General features: G+C 46.1%; 1 protein-coding gene across 2 annotated transcripts in view; it reads right to left on the bottom strand.

Annotated features, from left to right (window-relative positions):
• Positions 1-17453, bottom strand: part of GNAS (GNAS complex locus) — a 139199-nt gene that overhangs the window by 78848 nt on the left and 42898 nt on the right. The window contains exons 1-2 of one of the 2 annotated variants that reach the window (XM_069871873.1): positions 6500-6982; positions 3445-3517 (exon numbers count right to left, since the gene is read on the bottom strand). In XM_069871873.1, coding sequence (XP_069727974.1) covers positions 3445-3517; positions 6500-6638 — 212 coding nt within the window. In that variant the 5' untranslated portion in view covers positions 6639-6982. Of the gene's footprint in view, positions 1-3444; positions 3518-6499; positions 6983-17453 lie in introns of those variants that run through there. The other variant, XM_069871872.1, reaches the window with a different exon arrangement.

The following is a 17453-nucleotide window of genomic DNA, read 5'->3' as shown; positions in this document are numbered from 1 at the left end:
AGGGAAGGAAAGGAAGGGAAGTCACAGGCTTCCTGCTATTACAAGCCAAATTTAAACCCTTTCTACATCACAAGGGGCTCCGCTGTTGGCGGTAACGCAGAGTAGAAAATTTGTTTGATATGGAGTCTTCATTAAGCTTAAAACAGCTCTTCCATGTTAAATATGAGGCACACTGGAAGAATACTGTGAGGAAACAACACTCCCATTATTTATGAAATTGCTGTAGGAAGATCTCAGTTGATAGCATGGCCAACGGAAGCCATCCTGCAAGAGACGGAAGCAAGCTAAGCCCTTCCAAAATCGCCATCCAGAAAAACCTGTGCTGTAGACCATGCCTTGCTTCTCCAATGTTCCACACCGCTTACCAGTGCCACAGGTCTGTTACTACTCACACGTCACCTTGTTCTGGTTTGAGGTGAAGCAGAATCAGTTTTCTGAAGGTGACATACCTTCAGAACAAAAGAAAAATATTTCTGCCTCTAATTCAGCTACAGATTATAAAAAGAACACTGAAATCTTTTTCAACAGTCTTTACTGTAGTTAACTTGGCTAGAACTTTAACCACCTTCAAACTCACCTTAGCATTGTTAACTATTAAGCATATTAATTACCTGCAACACTTGATTCCATACAGTTCCTCAAATAATTAATTAGCTAAAGCGACCAAGGACTGGAGTCCCAGGGGAAGTTCTTCTGTTTCGTAGAACTACGTAGATTTCACCTTGTTAAATGCTACAACTCTAAGGGAGGCCAATTCACCTAAATGCACAACTGTCCCTCCATCTGTTTAGGGGCAGTATCCTAAAACCAAAACAAATGAAAAAAAAAAAAAAAAGCCACACTCCCTGAAGGAAACTGCACATTTAGCACTGGATATCCTGTTTAGTCACCAGAAATTGAGAAGAGTATTGGAGCAGCACTGAAGAAAAACTTTTGATTCCCTTGCTCTTAGCATAATTGTCATCTTCTATAACAGTTAGCCTCTATCTGCTTCAAACAACAATTATCACAGGGTAACCAAACAAGTTTTAGACAGGACTTTAAAATGGATTAATTTCAAGACTCATGAATAAGCTGCATCAACAGAAATAATACAGAACTACAGTTAGGTACATGGACACTAACATTATACAAAGTCTCTTGAACACACCAGTTTTCACAACCACTCTGCTGTTATTCATCACATCGGCTGTGCTGTACGCAAACAAGTTTATGTTCTAGAACAACTGATAAGAACATTAAATGTAATGCTTTTCCTACTCTTCAAAAAAACCTTCATGCTATCACTCTCATTAGCTGACTCCTACATAAGGTAAGCAAGGCAGAAAAGCAATGAATGCGTCAAAATGGATAGCAAGGAAAGCAGGACAAGGTAGGGAGCCGTTAGTTACTTTGAAAAAAATGCAAGTTACTTAAGGACTAACGTGTAACTTACAAGAATTCAAAACACTGAAAACCAGCCTTCTCACCTATTTAAAGTGTATGTTAGGATCTACTGATTATCTTCGGCAACAAAACCCTAAGGCTACATCCATTATAATTCATTTCTTGTATATTTTATATACACTGGAGTTCAATTTGATTTTTATGCCATGGAGTGGACAAAATCTGGCTCCTGAGCTGCAGGCAGCTCCACAGCAATCCAAATGCGGCTCCCACACTGGAACACACTATGTGATTGGCAGCAGGGCTGTGCTGGCATAGGGCTGCCTGGTAATCTAAATCCCTCGCAAGAAGGCAGAAGCCAGCAGAGGCTCCCAAGGCCAAATTTGCCATGTTGCCCTGGAATCCAGCTGCACGCTCAGCTCAGTCCCAACCTACCACACAGAAGTGAGATACTCCAGGAACGCACCACTGTGGCAAACCCCAGAGCGCGTCCCAGTCCCTCCTCAGCTCTGCAGCCTTTGTATAACAGGTCTCTGCGCTCCCAGGATGCCACAAATCTGGGTAAGCAGCTTGGGAGGCTGAGAAGGTTATCAACCCAGGTGTCAGACCACTCATTACACAGCAGCATCTCTCAAGAGCTTAGAAAACTTCGAACAACTGTGTTAGTTAAATGCATTGATACTTCCAAAGGTGCCAGGGATCCTTGACTTCCAACTTCCACTGACAAGATTCTTAGCACCTAATGTTGAGAACCGCTACATTGAAGTCAACTTATGCAAATCTTTTAAGTCACACGAGTCTTTAAGGGGTCTGTAGTAACAAGAGCAGCCAAAATAATGGAGACAACACAGCAGTAACACAATGCAGGACTGTGCACTTTCATGAAAGAGTATTGTCTTGAATAAAGAAAGTATTCCCTATAAAGAGGAGCTAGCTAATAACTAATAACACGTAGCACAGAACGTAATTTATTATAAAAAAGTCTGAACTTTCTTCCGAAAGACTGTGTACCTTATCCTGAACTAGTATTTCGGGATTAGGGGCAACTATTGTCCAGGCTCCTTGGCTAAACTTTTAGCTCAGGCATTCTTACTAATAAATTAACTACTGAAAGACTAGTGAAAGCTTCATCTTCTCAGAAACGAGGATTCACAAAATATGATACTACTCAAAGCTAGAGGACACCAATACAAAAATATTATGTTCAGAAACAAGAAAGACAAAACCAGTAATATCTAAAGAAATTAAACACGGAGAATAAGCTCTGAAATTCCAACACCGTAATTCATTTAGAATTAATTTAGCAGGTTTTGGTATACATGTGCACACACACACAGACACTTGCAAGCATAAACTAGTGCGCAAAAGAATCTCTTCCTACTCCCTAGCAAGGTTAGATGAAAAGTTAGCAAACACCTATCTTTCTCACACAGAATAACAGATTTCCACTTTCCTTATCCTAATGCCACTCCCCTCCTTACAACTATCAAATAACTGAATAGGTTTTAAGCATAAACAAGAACTTTTAGAAATGCAACTTAACGCAAACATCTGGACAAACAAACACAACAGAAGACGGAAGAAAATCTGACCCATTACCCCCCAAATTCACAGAACATTCTCATTTTGCGAGGAGACAGAAACAAAAGCCTTACATGCTCTAAATAAAGAAAACTGCATTCATTTTGTACTCTAACAGGAGGCACGTTTACAGCAGTTTGAATCAATGTGCCACAGCAGAGGTAAATCAGTGTCAGCCATGTTGTGAAAGAAACTGCAGTTAGAAGAAAACAAACCCACAAAACTTAAGCCTTAATCGAATCAGCTACACTGAACCTTTATATAAACCATTTTAGACCGTTAGCTCTTACTTATTACCGGTGCGTGACTCCTTCAAGTTCATGTCTATTAATCTCATCTAAAAATGCATATCCAAATTCTGGAAACTTGAAACAACAGCAGAAAGAAAATATACCAAGGTACAAAAAACCAGCAATGACTACTGTGTGGCGCATTGACTTAAGGTAGGTTGTAAAGTGAAAAAACAAATGCACTTACTCAGCATTAAATCCATTCACATGCAAGATCCTCATCTGTTTGACTATTGTGCTTTTACCGGATTCACCAGCACCTAGAAAATGAAAGTAAATCAATTTCAGAAGGAAGCATGAGTGATGAAGTGACACACCAGAATTTTTTCTTCAGGGTAAAATTGAGAAAGTCGGTTTTCTCAGTGCAAGAGTGAAAAGTGAAAGAAAAAGAAGTAATTGCCACTGGAAACTTCAGGCATAGCTAAAAATAAATGCCCAGCTCAAGTCATGTGTCAGATCTGAATCTTGGATCATTTCACTGTCCATTTTTCCAGTGTCAACGTTAAAAGTAGACTGCAGGGTTTGGAAGGAAAAAGGACAACTTCAACATTTTCTAGACAATAAGATATGAACAGCAAAATCCGCTTGCCTTGTCACTACTATCCAGTGGAGAGATAGACTGACTGAAGTCCGTACTAAACCGAAGCACTTCTGTCAGATTATTAAAACGTTTTGAGTTTGGCTGCGTTTATTATCACCCAGTCAAAAGACTGTAACTTACATCACAAGCAATAAATTACGTGGATACACACATCTGAAAAAGGAAGGCATCCCCTTTAAGCCTCCACCCACAAAGCTACAGAAACCTCCTTCTCTAATTTGTGTCTTGTAAGCAACCTCCCACCCTCTCTACACGTTCCAAATCAATCACAGACGCAACGAGACTCAAAGACCACCTTTTGTGGCTGCATGCTCCAAAGAGAACCCCCGCAGCTCTCCTCTGATTCCCTTTTATACCTGCAGTACAAAAAACCCACTCCGCTTTACTCCCGCTTCTGTAAGTAGACGTATGCTATTTCTGCTGTGCTGCACGGATGCCAACGCACAGGGCAACCCATCTGCCTACAGCACCCGTTTTTCCATGCACACTAAAAAGACTCGCACAGCAGCATTTAATCGAGCTGCTCCCCACGGCTGGATTGGTAGCTTTCTATATAAAGCAAACATATTTTCTGCAAGAGCAGTATCTTAACCTGGCAAAATTTACAAAGATTTCCCTTCACATCTCCTGGCTAATCATTTATTCCTCTCATCAGCCCATGTCTCAACAACGGAAAACGTACGTCTGTGGCAGAACGGGCACAGAGGTACAGCTTGTATTTATAGGATGCCAGGCCTCCGCTAGCACACACTGACAGCACAAGCCTCCATTTTGAGCCTCACATTCAAAACTGTATTTTACCAGTTATATTTCAAAGTTAATGTTCTGACAGATGCATTCCTCTCTGCTTTCTCTCTTCCTTTCCTTCTCCCTCATGAATACCTAATAGTCCTGCTCTTCTCTCCAGAAATTGTGCTCGCATGTTTTGCCACCTTAATACCAGAGCCTTCCTCCGTTCTCCTCTCCTCGCTCACTGATGTTTTGTAAGCATTTAGAGAGCAGGTTTCATCTACAGCTCTTCAAGCAAGCACCATTTCTCTCCTAAACTACTATTTTATACACACTCTGCCTTGCCAGGCATAATGCACCATGCAATAAAGACAGGCAGCAAAACTGATCAAGAAGAAGCATCCTGGGTTAAGAGACTGGATCCTTCCTCTTCCCAACTAAGAAATGGCAGTATGTGCTACAGTCGTGTTTCCATTCACAACAATTAATAACGTTTCAGCCGTAACTCTAAATCACATCTTGTAATTATACGCACCAGGAGCCAAAAATCTTTACTTCGCTTGGGCCAAGAAAGGGGGAGACGGTTGTTGCTTTTGCTATAAATACAGACAGTTCGGCATCGACGTCCCCGGGGCTCTCCGGATGAGACCAGCGAACCAAAATGAAGCGCTACCTCCAAATTCCTGAATAAGGCTCTTTCTATATTTGGCTGCTCATTAAGGCCCTATTCCTACCAAGAATTACGCGCACGTTTAATTCCGCCGGCGAGGAGAGTTCCATTAATTTCAGTGAGGCTGCTCGTGGGGGCAAGCACGTGTACGGCAGCGGGGCCTACAAAGAGCAGGACGGACCCGTTAGAGCGCTCAGCAGCTTGAGCATGATGTGAAAACGCTACGACAACTCCAAAAGCACCTGGGTTTTTATTTCACACCTCTTGTGAGGGTAACATAATGATAGGGACGCGAGCTGTTTTATTTTTCACCAGCGAGTTTGTGTTACGGACTGTCTGAAATTCACAATTACTATTAGAAACTGCACCGGCCGAGCTATCGCTTTAGGACACACGCCCGCATTCGGCCTTCCAGCCATCCCTAAAGAACCACAGATTTTTATTTACAAGCACCCAAACTATTTCCCAGCCTCCAACACCACCGAAAACAGAAAGAACATCCAGGTGAGCCCATCGCGTTTTTCTTTCCTGAAATCCTGCCTCTCGGGAGAGCAACCCACCTGATGGAAAACGGCTTCTGCGTTATCTAGGGAACGTTCAGCCCCAAATCCGTAAGCACAAGCCATTCCCCCAGAGCCTGAAGTCCAAATTATCCCATTAGAAGATCCCTCTGGCGCCCTGGCGGGCTCCTCAGCGCTGCAGGTGCTGCTGTAGCGCCGGGCTCTCCATTTACGTTTAGCCTCTCCCTCCAAACCGGTATTTGAAAGATTTTTTTACCGCTAAGGGGACGCTTCCCGACTCGTAACCTTCAAAAATCGCTTTATTTCCCTCCAGCCGGGGGCGAGGCAGCCGGCCGAGGCCTGGCCGCTCGCTCCCACCCCGACAACGAGCGGCGCGGAGCAGCCGAGCCCTTCCTCCGAATTTAAAACACCGCTTGGAAACCGCGACCCCGGCAAGCGCTCTCTTGCTGATTTTCCAGCCCTCCCCCCCCCCACTTTCCTCGGAGCCGTAACCCGCGTTCCTCGGCTCCCTCTGCCCCCCGAAAACCGCGACACGCGCAGGTCCCCCCGGGGGCGGCTGCGACAGCGCCGAGCTCCCCCCGACATCCTCCCTCCGCGCTTCCCCCGAGCGCTTCCCCGACTTCCTCGCTTCCTCTTCCTCCTCCTCCTCCTCCTCCCGGCGCCCCAGCCAGGCCCCGAGCAGCGCCCTGCCCTGTTTTCTCCCCCGCTGCGTCCCCCTTACCCAGCAGGAGGAGCCGGTGCGTGGCCCTATAGACCTGCTTGTCCTTCTGCAGCTGCTTCTCGATCTTCTTGTTGGCCTCCCGCTGCGCCTTCTCCTCGTTGCGCTGATCCTCCGTCTTGCTGTTCCCCAAACAGCCCATCTTGGGGGGCGAGGAGGGGACGGGAGGGCGGCCGGGGCGAGGCAAGGAGGTTTCCCTTCTTCTTCCTCCTCCTCCTCCTCCTCCTCCCCTAGTCGCTGCTGCGGCGGCCGCTGCCCAAAGCCAGAGGCATGGAGAGAGCGGAGCGGGGTGGGGGGGGGCCGACGGCGATGACTTTGCTGCCGCTCCGGGCCTCCTCCCCGGCAGCTGCGGCTGCCTCTGCTGCGCTCCCCGCCCCCCCGGCTCAGCCCCGCGCCGGTCCCGCACCTTCCCCGGGGGGTGGCGGCAGGGCGCGATCCGCGGGGAGCTCCGCGGCTGCTCTCGAGCGAACGCAGACGCCTCCTCCTCCCCCCGGATCCAGCTTCGGTGCCACCTCCCCCCCCCCACCCCCCCCCCCCCCGGACACACACACAGAGGCCAAAAAAAAAAAAAAAAAAAAATTAAAAAAAAAATTAATAATCCTTTTTAGATCCAAAAGGCGCCGAAACCTCCCCAAATCCGCGGCGGGGAGGATCGGGAAACGTCTGTTCCGAGCCCCCCGCCAGCCGAGCTCGGGGCCGTTCTCGCCGCTCCTCGCCGCCGGGGGGTGTCCAAAACAAGCCCCCCCTCCTTTTTTTTTTTTTTTTTCCTTTCCTTTCCCCCCCCCCTCGCTGCTTTTTCACATCGGGTTTCCAGGCGGCTGAATCCTCGCGGCTTCTCCGGGGAGGCAAAAAACAAAAAAACCCCAAAAACCCCACAGAAAAAAAATCCCGTTTGGTCTCTCCCCCCGTGCAAAACCTGCCCCTCACGGGAGGATTTTTCCTCGTCTTATTTTCCGTCTCTCTCCCGCATTTCTTTTTTTCTTTTCTCTCTTTTTTTTTTTTTTTTTCCCCACCCCCTCCGCCCCCCCCTTCCCCGCCGGAGCCGCTCGGAGCGCGGGGTGGGGCGAGACCCACACTGAACGCTGGGAGCGGGGCGGCTCACATGACGGAGCGCGTCACCCGCGCCCGCTTCGAACCACGGCCCCGCGGCTCCAGCGGCCCCTCCGCCCGCTGCCAGCCGCCCCGCTCCTTCCAGCGGCCCCGCTGCTCCCACTTCCAGTGATCCCGCTCCTTCCAACGACCCCGCTCCTTCCAACGGCTTCACCGCTCCCACTTCCAATAGCCCCACTTCTTCCAACGACCCCGCTTCTTCCAACGGCTCCACTGCTCCCATTTCCAACGACCCCGCTTCTTCCAACAACCCCGCTTCTTCCAACGGCTCCACCACTCCCAATAGCCCCACTTCTTCCAATGACCCCGCTTCTTCCCATGGCTCCACTGCTCCCAACTTCCAACGACCCCGCTTCTTCCAACGACCCCACTTCTTCCAACGGCCCCGCTTCTTCCAACGGCTCCACGGCTCCCACTTCCAATAGCCCCACTTCTTCCAACGACCTCGCTTCTTCCAATGGCTCCACCGCTCCCACTTCCAATCATCCTGCTTGTTCCAACGGCCCAGTTGCTCCCACTTCAAATGATCCTGCTTCTTCCAACACGCCTGCTGCTCCCGCTTCCAGCAGCCCCGCATCTTCTAACAGCCTCGCTGCTTCCAACAGCACCAACTGCTCCTGCTTCCAATGGCCCTGCAGCTTCAAATGACCCCACTGCTCCCACTTCCAATGATCCCGCTTCTTCCAATGGCTCCACCGCTCCCACTTCCAACAGCCCCACTTCTTCCAACGGCCCTGCTTCTTCCAACAGCCCCACCACTCCCACTTCCAATGATCCCGCTTCTTGCAATGACCCCGTTTTTTCCAACAGCCCCGCTTCTTCCAATGGCTCCACCGCTCCCACTTCCAATCGTCCTGCTTGTTCCAACGGCCCCGCTGCTCCCACTTCAAATGATCCCGCTTCTTCCAACAGCCTCGCTTCTTCCAACAACCCCACTTCTTCCAGCAGCCACACCGCTCCTACTTCCAATGCTCCTGCTTGTTCCAACAGCCCCGCTTCTTCCTACAGCCCCGCTGCTCCCACTTCAAATGATCCTGCTTCTTCCAACACGCCTGCTGCTCCCGCTTCCAGCAGTCCCGCATCTTCTAACAGCCTTGTTGCTTCCAACGGCACCAACTGCTCCTGCTTCCAATGGCCCTGCAGCTTCAAATGACCCCACTGCTCCCACTTCCAATGATCCCGCTTCTTCCAACAGCCCCACCGCTCCCACTTCCAATGATCCCGCTTCTTGCAATGACCCCGGTTCTTCCAACAGCCCCGCTTCTTCCAATGGCTCCACCGCTCCCACTTCCAATCATCCTGCTTGTTCCAACGGCCCAGTTGCTCCCACTTCAAATGATCCTGCTTCTTCCAACAGCCTTGCTTCTTCCAACGACCCCACTTCTTCCAGCAGCCCCACCGCTCCTACTTCCAAAGCTCCTTCTTGTTCCAACAGCCCCACTGCTCCCACTTCCAATGATCCCGCTTCTTGCAATGACCCCGCTTCTTCCAGCAGCCGCACCGCTCCTACTTCCAATGCTCCTGCTTGTTCCAACAGCCCCACATCTTCCTACAGCCCCGCTGCTCCCACTTCAAATGATCCTGCTTCTTCCAACACGCCTGCTGCTCCCGCTTCCAGCAGCCCCGCATCTTCTAACAGCCTCGCTGCTTCCAACGGCACCAACTGCTCCTGCTTCCAGTGGCCCTGCAGCTTCGAATGACCCCACTGCTCCCACTTCCAATGATCCCGCTTCTTCTAACAGTCCCACCGCTCCCACTTCCAATGATCCCGCTTCTTGCAATGACCCCGCTTCTTCCAACGGCTCCACCGCTCCCACTTCCAGTGCTCCCGCTTGTTCCAACAGCCTCACTTCTTCCTACAGCCCCGCTGCTCCCACTTCAAATGATCCTGCTTCTTCCAACACGCCTGCTGCTCCAACTTCCAGCAGCCCCGCATCTTCTAACAGCCTCGCTGCTTCCAATGGCCCCACTTTTTCCAGCAGCCCCACCGCTCCCACTTCCAATGATCCCACATCTTCCAACAGCCCCGCTTCTTCCAACGGCCCCACCGCTCCCACTTCCAATGACCCCGCTGCTTCCAATGGCCCTGCTTCTTCCAACAACCCTGCTGCTCCCACTTCCAACAGCCTTGCTTCTTCCAACAGCCCCACCACCCCCATTTCCAACAGCCCCGCTGCTTCCAATGGCCCCACTGCTCCCGCTTCGGGGCAGGAGCTGGATGTGAGCTGGCAACGTGCGCTCGTGGTCCAGAACACCAACCACATCCTGGGCTGCATCAAAGCAGCGTTGTCAGCTTCAAGGGAGGCGATTCTGCCCCTCTGCTCTGGTGAGACCCCACCTGGAGCCCTGTGTCCATTTCTGGAGTCTTCCGCACAGGAAGGACGTGGACCTGTTGGAGTGGGTCCAGAGGGAGGCCACGGAGATGATCAAACGGCTGGAGTACCTCTGCTATGAAGAGAGGCTGAAGGAGTTGGGGTTGTTCAGCTTGGAGAAGAGAAGACTCCAAGGAGATCTTATTGCAGCCTTCCAGCACTTAAATGGTGCTTATAAGCCCTGCAGGGATCCATGACTAAGTGACCCCTCGTATGGGTGGCAGTCTTTCGGAAGCGCTTCTTGGGAGGAAGCCAAGAAAATTTTTGCATGAGCTGGGGGGTTAATTCATAGAATTCTGAGTAAGTTTTAATGGAGGGCTGCCCCTGGGCACAGAGGAGCCCACGCATGCCCCGGACAGGGCTAGGACCGAGGCAAACAGGCTACCAAGTCATGTGGGCGGACCACGGAGGACAACTCGATGCATGCAGTTGCTTGTGTGTGTGCTTTGCCAGCTATCTGGCTCCATTTTGTTCTCTAAAATATTTTTTGAAACCTCATTATATAAATTACACAGTAGTTTTCATGCACAAGCTTATCAGCTACATCTGGAAAACAAAGACTGGTGCTTTGCTCTTTGTAAAGCCCGGTTCCCTAAAATACGCAGGTAGTTTTCCTCTGCCTCCCTGAGATTAGCGAGATGGCCTTTACTATACATAAATTATTTATCTGCATTTACAAAATTCAATTATCTACAACACTATTCCCATGAACACACCTTCTTACGTCATCCAGTTACTATATTTAGAACCACCTACAGTAAAATAATTATGTGAATAGAGCAAACAACCAGGAGGTCATAGTCAGTGTCATCAGATACATCTGTTTAGCTGCCCTTCCTGAAAGAGGGTTGGACCTCACGAGAAATGGAACACCAGCACCAAACCTTGGGCTTTGAGGAGTTACTGTCACTTTCAGTCTGTTCTTAAACACCACAACTTCATGTTGCACAGAGCCTAAGAGCTTTGGAGTCAGTGAAGAGGCTCTTACTGACTTCTCAAGGTGTTGTTTTAGGCCAAGGCAGTTATAAAACATCTCAGAGACACTTGGCTCAGCGCTGCCCAGATTCATCTGAAGCAAATATTATAATAATTCCTTGTTTCTTCTATAGGTCTTTTATTTATATTGTTTCCACATAATATACCATATTCAAATATATTTTAACTGTGGCATTTACAAGGTATAAAGGACTCAATAAAGCAGAAAATTATAAAACCTCACAGCTTTTTTATGGTCACAGGTATGAAGAGAATGCAGTAATGCCAGTATCTGCTACCTCATGCAGCAGGGAAATCTGCCCCAGCCTCCAGGCTTTGCTTTCCTCCAGGTTGCAGCTTGGGGGGAAGGGAGCCTATCTCAGGCTCCAAACACAAAGGAGTACACAAGATAAAAATTATTGCTGGAGGCGTACAGAAGGCTAAAATCTTGGTGAGCAGCATTAGGGTAGGGATGGGGAACAGGGAATATGCCACAGCATGTGCTGACAAGGGAATTGTTGCTTTGGAAAAGCCGTTGTCCAGCAGCGCCCGTGCATCCCTGTCCCAAACGCAAACCAGGACGGGCTCTGTGAGGTGAACCACTAACTGCTGTCAGCCACCACGCTGGGGTGCAGGAATTGCTGCCCTCCTGGTACATCCACCCTGTGCCTGTCTCTTGACCAAAGCATGAGGTAGCTGAAAAGGGATAACACGCTCAGCTAATTCACAAAACTCCCAGTTACTTACAACAGAATTAAGAATCAGCTCTTTGTATTGCAAGTGTTAGTAAAGTGAGAAAGTGTCAAAAGCTACAGAAAATCAAAAGAAAACTCCCAAATTGTTAAACCCATTGGCAATTACAGCCTTGTTTGTTTGTTTTTTGGTTTTTTGTTTGTTTTTTTTTTTTCCTGAAATAGACATGACACTAGATATAAGGCACCAAACCTACTGAACTGCCATGATTTTTGTTCTGGCGCTGTCCTGATTAGGAAAGCATCATTTGCAGAGCAAGCATACCAATACATAGGCTGGTTTTCCTCTTTTTAATTTGTTTAAATAGCACAAAGCTGCTGGCGTATCTTTAGAGTAAACCTTGTTTTACTGAAACCATTAGCTTCCATCTTGTAGAAATCCATGAACTTGAGTTTCACGAACCTACTGCCGTCAGCAGGGTAAGTGCAGGCAGAACCTGACCCAACTCACCATAAAATGACTCACTTCTGAAGAACCTGCAGCCCTAGGAACAAATAAACACAAAGATGAAATAACTATTGTCTCTGTGATAACCATCTATTTGAAAGTTGAAAATAGTCAGAATAGGATGTTAAAGGACACTTAGGCATAAATATCTTTCAAAAATACAAGGCAACATGAGTGTGAAAGTGGCTGTAAGAGATATTGGAAGACTTGTGTCTATTGACTCCATTCTGCACACTTAAATTAACAGGAGCTAAGAGTTTACACTCCGCAGACTGCGAGTGTTGCATACTTACAGATTTAATTCATTTTCAGTGATTTTCCTTCTGTGTCTGAATATAACAGCCAGCAGCCTCAGATTCTGTGGCAATTTCGGTTTAGTCTAAAGTAAGCACTGAGACATCAACATGTATCTTAGCTTAAGGATTTCACAGAAGAACAGGGGGAGTGGCAGTGTGAAACAATATTCCTCTCTTTCACTTCTCAAACCAGAAAAGGTCTCACAAGGAGATGCAGCAGGATAGTTCAGAGTGCGTAATATTTCAATGGAATATTTATGAGGGACGTGTGTAGAAAAATGTCATACATCTATAATCCATTTCATTTTACTTGATAACATTAGTTAATGTGGTTTTAGTTTCATTGGTCTATTAATTCTAATGAAAATCATTAGGTCTCTTAATCTTTTTGAAAGAGAAATTTCATTGCTATTCTTTTCTCCATTCTCCCCCCACCCCGCCCCAGCTTTTGCTCCCAAAATGAGTTTGGTGTCTGAGACTGAAGACAATGGAAGACAATGACCCAATCCTGTAAATAAACATGTACTCTACTCAGTTGAGTAATGCATTTTCCTTGCAGTAGACTCCCTAATTCACACTCATATGGGTAGGAGACAAGGAAATACTGTTCTAACAGTCACAATTTTTACAATGGGCTGGAAACTGAAAATTCAAGACTTGTTCTTAGAGTTATTACTTTCTTCACCGAGTACATTTTGAGCCTGTTGATAAAATACATCTCAAAAGCATTTTGTGCCTTTCCATTCTTTTCTTTTTCTAACAAAATGGGTAAAACTTTCTGCTTACAGTTCTGACGTTGCATCAGTTTTGCTCTCAAGTGATCAGACTTAGGCTCTGAATTCACTCGAGTTACTCTTTCTTTTTACAGGTGATTGTGACATCCAGATCAGGATGTCTATCCTACACCACAGATACTTTCCAAATCCTCCAGTGACAAACACCCTTATTTCCTACTGCAAACAAGTCACATTTGTTGGAAAGTTGAAAGTACTGAGCGCTTTGGAAGCCCCAGCCTCCAGAAAAAAAAAAAGAGATGGCTAATTAGTTTTCAGATAGGACAGTTGCACAGTTCCTTATGGGCTCACGCTATCCACAGTGAACATGACCTCAGAAACTTTTGGCTGTGAACTGTGGGGGTGGATTGTGACCAGACCAATGTGCTCATTTGGAAGGAAAGATACAGATGACATCACGCTTGAGCATCCCTTAGCAACCAGACTGAAATGGCACTGCAACTTTTGAGGAGGTTGTCAGCCTTTCTTGCCGCTGGAATAGCCTGAATTTCAGTTCCTGCCATGGCTAAGGAGAAAAGGCAGAGAAGACAAAAATTTGTAGCTCAAAAAGTAAAAGTGACAGTGGTGATCTAACGGTACAATTTCCTTTGTTTCTGTTTATAGGAAATAGCCTATTTTCAGCAGACTTTTTAATGAAAGGATACAGAGCTCAATTAATCTGGGGAACACATGAAACAAATGGTTCTTACACCAACACCTTTATCTCTGATTTACTTTAGACTCTTTCCACTTGAAATCCAAGACTGTAAACTTCACAATGTTCCTCTCTATGGCATCAGGATGAACCCAAAGAGAGCTAAGCTTGCATGTATGGGAAAAAAACAAAACAAAACAGAATAGGAAAATACTCTCTGATTTGAAGCTGTCAAGGAATGGATCAGCGCACAACAAACTATGGCCTAAAAATGCAGTTACAGCTGTGCACCTCAGTTACCTCCCCTTCCTAGTCTTCACCCTGTAAGATTGTTCCAAGAGTTTGGGTCAGAGCTGCTGATCATGATAAGGGAAAGACAGTTAAATCTTTTTTCACTTAGAATCCGCAACCCCATCATTCCCTACACAGCTGAACATACATGATTGTAGGATCTACGCCTTGGTTTCTGTTTGTTTTGGTTTTTTTTAAAATCTATTAATTTTCTGCATGATGTGCTTAATCTGAAATTTATTATTTTTTCATATCTTTGTAAGAAATGACAATTCTTGAGGTGTTGGGGTTTTCTTCCTAAGATTTTCAAGGGATTCAAACTACTGGGACAAAATAAAGAGTGAGTGAATTTATATTAGAAAGGTGCATAAATTGCACCTGTGCATAGCACCTTTGAGGATTAAAATCTTTGCAGAAATAAGAAGCAGCTGTGAGTGTTTGTTAAGGAGCCTACATCGCCCAGCACTTTGTTTTGCTGTCCTACAAATTCAGGGTGCCAGGGCTGAGCAGTTTGAGCAGACTTTCCTCTTTCAAAAGCAGGGATTATCTTGGGGACAGATTGACTCTTTCAGTTAAAGGACTTATTTAATAGCACACACTAAATATTTTTGTGTATTGATACCTCTCTGTTTCGAAGTCTGCGAAAATTTTCAGCCTTAGCAATAGAAACACCTTCATCCTGGGCCACAGAAATGACTGGTAGAGAGGCAGATCTATCCATCCCAACATATTTAACACCCAGTAAACTTAATCTTTTAGTTAGTTATATATGTAGATTAATTAAGGTCCTGATTTAGACTTAGATCTGTGTTTTTTTCATCTGCTTTGAACACTGAGACGACTCCCGTGGCCTCTTGCAATGACTCAGGTCTGCTGCTCATGCTTTCCTTAGATGGAGGCATCCTCCACGAGCTATCGTCCTGCAAAATCCTTTGGACTCTTGGAAGAACGAAACTTGGTGATAAAAAGGGAGATGGTTTCAAAGTCTCCAAGTTACCCTTTGACCTGCTGAGCAAGAAACCCTTGAGTAATCTCAATCCCATTTAAAGGAGAAACAAACAAATTAAAGCCAAACAATAATCTAAAAAGGAAGAATAAAGCAAACTGATTGTAATTGGAGCAAGAAGCCAATGTGGGGTGGGTTTTTTTTTTTTCAGTTGTTTCCTTTGTGGTGGCCAGAACAACAATCACTTAAGAAAGCATTAAAAGGTAAACAAGGTAGGAAATTAAGCTATTATCAATCAAATGGGGTGTGGGGGTGTGCGGGGGGTGTGCAAAGCAGTGGCATCAAGTAAAACGAAGTTTGTCATATGGGAAAGGGTGAGCCTCTCCGAATGGAACGAACATTGTCAGAAGAAATTGATGCACTATTAATGTAGTCAATAAAGAACAAACACAAAACACTTAAGTACAGATACTCCAAAACAAACAGAATGAAAAAGAGATACTTCCCTCTCTGGCAAAGACGTAGTATTTTTCCATACAGAAATTCTAAACTTGAGAGTGATTTTTGTTTTGTTTTTAAATAAAAACAAGCCCAAATAATTAACCAAGACCTTCCTTTAAAGCAATAGGAAAAAAAAAATCTTGCCTCCCTCCTTTCAGTTTGAGGCTTTTCCTCAGAAACATTAAGAGACTTTAAGGAACTCATGGGATTATGGAAATAAAACACTGAGTAAGACCTTTTCACCTAGTAGCTTTTCTTATTTCCTTACAGGATTTTTCCCCCCCGATATCCCTTCTCACTGCTCGTGCATTCTGCACGGCACTTTATTAAAAAACCCCTCTTATGTAACCAAAGTGCAAGCACATCCCAGCTCTCCGCATAACACATATGGAATGCCGATTACAAAAAAACCCCCACAAAACTGGAACGTGTCTTTTCTCAGATTCAGTTTCAATATTTGTCAACATGCACTCCGGACCTACTCCCCACTGCAAACTTTTTAATAAAGAATTGTTCTGCCTGTTACGTTCGGGTCACAAACCCCACCGAGGCAGGAGGAGCAGAGGCTGTGTTGTCTAACTCCCAGGTTATAGTTAGCTCCGGCAAAGAAGCACGGAATTCCCAAGCCTTTCTCCTGCCTAGAGGGTCAGCAGAGGAGAAGAGGCTCCTGGCTTCACCTCCCCAGCACTCAAGGCAACCCCGCAGCCCGCGGTTCCCACCGGAGCAGGGTGACAGCGGCACGGTGAGCTACCCCTCCATGCTGCTCTTATTTATTACTGACACTGCGTTCTCATTTTATGGTGCATAACAGGAAAGGGAATATAAGAGGATTGTTAAAATAGTTCTTGCTAAGTTGTCACACAGGTTTTAACGTGCTGTAAACATTCCTCTCCTTCTTTTACGTTTTTTTTTAAATAGAACGATGTTCAGGCTTTCACGCTCAAAATAACTTTACATTTCAGTGCTAGCAAACCACAATACTTTCAATACCAGGAGCCATTATTAGAGATGATCTGCAAGGAAAACAGAACTGTCATTTTGCTCCTCTGTCTCTGCACTGTTAAAGGCCTGAAAGCGTTCCCTCTTAGAAAGGATATTTTTCTCCCATCTTTTTCTTTAGATGGAAAAATGTTAAGCCTAGATGCTAAAATTACATACAGACACAATTATAGAATAGGGGTCTTTTGTACCCTATTCTTCCTGGAAGAATCTGCCTGTCTGGCAAACCAGCAGCATCATTATATCTTAAGTGCCTTGATGTTAAATGAGAGTGCCCCACACACCCTAGGGCAGTTGCAGAATTTAGACCCTTTCCCAGACTTCCAAATAAGTCTTTCTAGTGGGTGGGTTGTTTTTCTCTGTTGGGTTTTTTTTTTTTTTGATTTTTTTTTGTGTGCATGTCTTAGATTTTAGAAGTGTATACAAAACAGTTGATCATCTCTAAGTCCTTAGGTGTGCGACAGAAGGTTTCACTTGCTGCTTTATATCAGACGAAGCCAGAGAAGATGTCCATGGCCAGGGCTGAGGGAAACGATTTGCGGTCTGGACCCAGCTCCTGCCCCAAGCTGGGTGAGAGCTGGTGGTCAAGCACTGTGATTTTGCCTCTGCCACATTAAAACCATCAAAAATATCAACGGAAAAGAGACAAGCGTGGGTATCAAACAGAGAAACAGGATCCAGGAGACCTGATAGGCAGATGGTTCGATCCAGCACAGCCACCAATCCATGTGTGACCTTGGAGAAGCCACTTCCCCTTTCTGTGCCTCTTTTTCCAACTATCCTTTATCTGCCTCTCTCATATAGGTTGTAAGCTGTTTACTTCCGACATGTCTGCACAG

This window comes from Phaenicophaeus curvirostris, chromosome 18 (assembly GCF_032191515.1).
Source record: "Phaenicophaeus curvirostris isolate KB17595 chromosome 18, BPBGC_Pcur_1.0, whole genome shotgun sequence".
Classification (NCBI taxonomy): domain Eukaryota; kingdom Metazoa; phylum Chordata; class Aves; order Cuculiformes; family Cuculidae; genus Phaenicophaeus; species Phaenicophaeus curvirostris.
This window is presented reverse-complemented; position numbering and strand designations above follow the sequence as displayed.